Source organism: Bactrocera latifrons, unplaced genomic scaffold (genome assembly GCF_001853355.1).
Source record: "Bactrocera latifrons isolate USDA-ARS-PBARC rearing strain unplaced genomic scaffold, ASM185335v1 scaffold_23, whole genome shotgun sequence".
NCBI classification, from domain to species: domain Eukaryota; kingdom Metazoa; phylum Arthropoda; class Insecta; order Diptera; family Tephritidae; genus Bactrocera; species Bactrocera latifrons.
The window spans coordinates 1,873,098-1,877,319 of record NW_017535852.1 but is presented as its reverse complement, the minus strand read 5'-3'; the positions used below and the strand labels follow the sequence as shown (position 1 = coordinate 1,877,319).

At 39.3% G+C, this 4,222-nt stretch overlaps 1 protein-coding gene across 1 annotated transcript; it reads right to left on the bottom strand.

The window, feature by feature from the left end:
• Positions 1-1,354: 1,354 nt before the first annotated feature.
• LOC108968769 (venom allergen 5-like) lies at positions 1,355-3,760 on the bottom strand. The gene is made up of 3 exons (XM_018933009.1): positions 3,543-3,760; positions 1,761-2,152; positions 1,355-1,687 (listed from the first exon to the last, which is right to left on the bottom strand). The coding sequence occupies exons 1-3, from the start codon at positions 3,684-3,686 to the stop codon at positions 1,429-1,431; spliced, it is 795 nt and encodes a 264-aa protein (XP_018788554.1). The 5' UTR covers positions 3,687-3,760; the 3' UTR covers positions 1,355-1,428.
• Between the last annotated feature and the right edge of the window lie 462 nt (positions 3,761-4,222).

Here is a 4,222-nt window from a genome sequence, read left to right as displayed (position 1 = left end):
TTGAAATCAGGGATTACCTGGTGTCCAATCGACCGGTCCAAAATGTAAAATTATCTGCTCACCTAAATGTACTACCAATAAAGCCATTAATTGAGGTGATGTGAGGAAAGTGGCGCCGTCTTGTTGTAGCCAAAGATCGTCGGGATTACGAGTCGGTTATCATGGCGCAATAACGGTTGCTATTGACGGTTACGTTCTCGCCATCATCATTTTTTAAGAAATATGGACCGATAATTACACCGGTCCACAAACCGCAGCTCTTGAATCTCTTCAGGTTGCTCTTGGTCCCAAAAATTTGGCTCGAAAACGTATGATCTCGGACTTTTCAAGAGTCCATAGAGCGGCTTTAGTTCTTGCACAACCAATTTAAGATCTTGACGTAAAATCCGTCAGTCCGAGTTGCTGCGAAAGGTGCCGTATTTTTTACTGTGTGYTGGAGGTGGTCTCTTCAATATTATCTAATAATTAATGTTGGGTCTCAATGATGGTGTTGCGGATAGTACGCTCAGTAGTTTGCGAAACCCATTCTTTATAGGACGTGAACTTTCTTAATAAAGTTGAACGATTTGTAAATGTTGTGCAGGCGTAAGTCTTTCCATGATGAAATGCCAAAGGAGACTAAACAGAAATAACATGAAAACTTTACATGACACACGCGGGATCTGTCAAGAAATGGCTATTGAAAAAAGTACCAATACAACAGAAGGCAATATGAAGAGAAAGTAATGCAGAAAAACTATAAAAAATAATTTGACCAAGTAACCCTTTCGTATACCATATCAACACTCAATATACTTCAGGCTGCGCCCAACAGATCTAGTATTGATAGCTGTTTTAGACAGAATTATACCAAAAGCAGCTGATTTATTTTTTGGCTTGGCGAGACAATGTTACTGGTGGATCAGATAAACGGCAATTTCATAAACACTTTCCGGAGTCATAGTTCCACCACTTCGTCGCGGAACATAGATTCTTTCAGCTTACATTTTCGAAAATCCTTTAGACAGGTTATGATCGAAACCAAGGCTGGGTCTAAGGTAACTTGTAGAAAACTCTTATCAACTTAAGTTTTATTTACTATTACATACAACTTTTAAATATGCGAAAAATGCGGTACAGAACTATTAATTGAGGCAATTTGCAATTATTAATGCGTCCTAGTGTGGAGCATTCGCTGATTGACTAATATAAAGACTATTTCTAAGTGAATTGATTTATGAACTTTATGAAGTAATAGGGTGATATTGAATTGATCTAGTTCATAATGTTTTGTTACTCAAATTCGAGATACCCTAAATTTTGCCCCAAAATGAATTATGATTATTTATTTTTAACTTCGAAAGAAAAACCAAGATTTTTACAATAAACATAAATAATAACTATTAGTTCAGTCTTTATTTTGTGTTATGCAACAAGTGCTTTTGCTGCCTAATATTGATAGTTTGGATTGTATTTCTCCTTTGTGGAACATAAACCAGGATAATGCCGATTACTACCAGTTTCACATTCCGACGCCGGCTCACCAACACTATAGACTGGAACGCCGATGGCATATTTACTCGCATAATTGCAGGCCATATTGTAGATGTGGAAGAAGGGAAATGAAGGATTGGTGTAACGGATAACAGCACAGCCAACGTGTGTATTACGATCAACCACGAACTCCGCAAAGTGACCATATTGTTCGCTGTAATGCCACACGAATTAACAGTGTAAGTAAAAATAATTAAAATTACACAAAATAATTACGAAATACTTACAATTTCGATGAGACACGGAATTTCGTTATATAATTACTATTGATCAGTGGATATTCGCCAAACCACAAACCCATCGAACGGCTTATTACTTCGCTGATGCTAACGCCCTGTCGCTGGTAGGCTACGCCAGAGAGATTTTGTCCCACGTTCGCAAAGCGAGGGGTGTTGTTGCACTCATCGTGCTCCACATAACACATTTTCAAGTTGAGCGCTGCCAGAAAGGCGAGCTCTTCGTCCCACACCATGGTGGCCATGCGCGAAGCGGGATAATAGCCGGGTAACTCGCCGAGCGCTACGAAGTTACGCCGTTTATTGTGCTCGTGTAGGATTTCCTTTTTGTAGGAGCGCAAATCTATCATGACAGCGTCGTCGGGGCAGGCAGTGGTGAATCTCTGTTGAAGTGAATTGAGAAATGATATGTATTGGTTGGTGTGGTAAGTTTTCGTTTTTGTTTTTATTCTGCTCTGAACAGGGTATACTAAGTTAGATATATTGTATATATAGATATAAAATATGACGCGCGAGCTCCCTTTTGACCAAAAGCAGAGACGAGTTGATAATGCGATGATTTCGCTTCGATCCGCCAATCGACCACCCACTATGAATCCGCTCCAAAGCGTGGAAAAGCGCAACAGCCGGCTAATATAGCAATGGCGTCTGTATTTTGGAACGCGCGTGGAATACTTTTTATTGACTATCTGGAAAAAGGCCCATTAATATTGACTTTACATAGTTATAGAATCGATGGCATGTGCTCAAACGTGAACGGCTATCTCTTCACCCTTTCTTGCTTCCTCACTGCACGGAACTCAAGACACTCCCCAACTAAATTCACGACCATATTCATAAACTGGACGAAGGAGTACAGACCTGATCTTAATATTGCAGTCGTTGGCGTTAAGATTTCGACTGTCAGTAACCCTAAGATGTGCCCTTTGACCAGCCTTCAGTCTTACTATGACCGCGGTTATTGCCAAAATACAGAGCCGCAATAAAATCTTCAAGTTGCTAGTCGGGAGTGCATGAGGAAAGACAAAAAAGCATAAGAGGTAATCGACTTTAACCATAGAAATCAACTAGGAGCATCAAGTGATGCTTCCTCAACTACGTCGACGACAAAAGACAATACGCCGGCTAGACTTCGGACGAAACTCACTTCCAAGACTTGCACTGACCGCCAATCACGTACTTGAAGTCAAAGCACCTGCAGACGAAGAGCTCAAGTTGCCACAAAAACCGAGAGTGAACCTTGTGCAGCTTCATTTTGGATATTGTAGCAGGTTAAGGTATAGGTACAGGTCTGTGAAAACGATGGTGCAAATCTATGAATTGGGCTTCGATTTGCTTCTGCATCCACCGTATTCTCCAGATCTGGTCTAGCGACTAATTTTTTTGCTCAGATCTCGAAAGAATGCTCGCTGGACTCGCACACCCTCGAAGGGAGCAATGTTAAGTGAAAAAAAACGAGTTATTCCACAAAAGTGTGTTTTAATATGGTAGGCCGGACACTTTTCAATTGATCTGTTCCTACGTTCGAGAATACTTACTCTCACTTTCGGGTTTAGCAAAAACAAATTTGCGAGATGAGTGTAAAATATTGCTACGGATATTACCCAAGGCAATGCTGTAATTTTCGAAGAAACTGCTTAGATCGGTGCGATCTATAGTACTTTTTTTTTTAATTTTATAACTTTTTATCCTTTAAGAAGTACAGCTGTAAGCGGTATTATATTCTTTGCAGCCGAAGTTAACGTTTTTTCTTGTTTTTATATATTCACTTACACCATCATTTCCACATGCAAGGTGCTGCTTCCCATTCGGGCACAACTCGGGATCACACCACGATAATCTGCTTGATTTCCCCTCAATGACGGCTACGGAAGCCAAAACAAGCAAAAAATTTATGGAAGGAAATTTCGACAACATTTTTGCCAAGAAGTTATGAATTTTCAAAATTGTAAGCTGTTAACGCCCGTTACTTTACACAATACGATTAAATGGCTTTGGTGTGTGCGCCGCTTATTTTATACTCGAAATCCAGAGCGGCGAAATTACATGAAAGTGAGATTCTAAGAGTCATACGTTTTGCATTTTTTTTTGTTAAAAAATAAATTCTTTCCGCACATAATAAGGCGCTGAGTTGCCTAAAATTACGAGTTGTGGCAATTCAAAGAAACAAACAAAAACAAAGGCCAATAAAGATAACGAAGTAATTAACGAGGAAAGGAATTCGATGAAGCGGAGCATTGTTGACAGCTGCACGTGAATTGTTGCAAGATTTGATGAGAGAAATGAGAGAAGAAAAGAGCACATCAAATGCAGCAGGCGCCTTATTCAGTCGAATTCAAGTATTTTTAATTAAAATTTACGTTTTGTTTGGGTGTAATATTTAATATACATATATACATATATTTATTAAAAGTACAGGTTCATCCAAATATTTGTATGTAATAAAATGAGAG

Excerpts from the sequence above, each read along its gene's own strand:
- LOC108968769 (XM_018933009.1), bottom strand. The coding sequence starts at position 3,686 with ATGTTGTCGAAATTTCCTTCCATAAATTTTTTGCTTGTTTTGGCTTCC. Across the intron at positions 2,153-3,542 it reads TTGCATGTGGAAATGATGGT|AGATTCACCACTGCCTGCCC; the intron begins GTAAGTGAATAT and ends TCACTTCAACAG. Across the intron at positions 1,688-1,760 it reads TTCCGTGTCTCATCGAAATT|CGAACAATATGGTCACTTTG; the intron begins GTAAGTATTTCG and ends GTGGCATTACAG.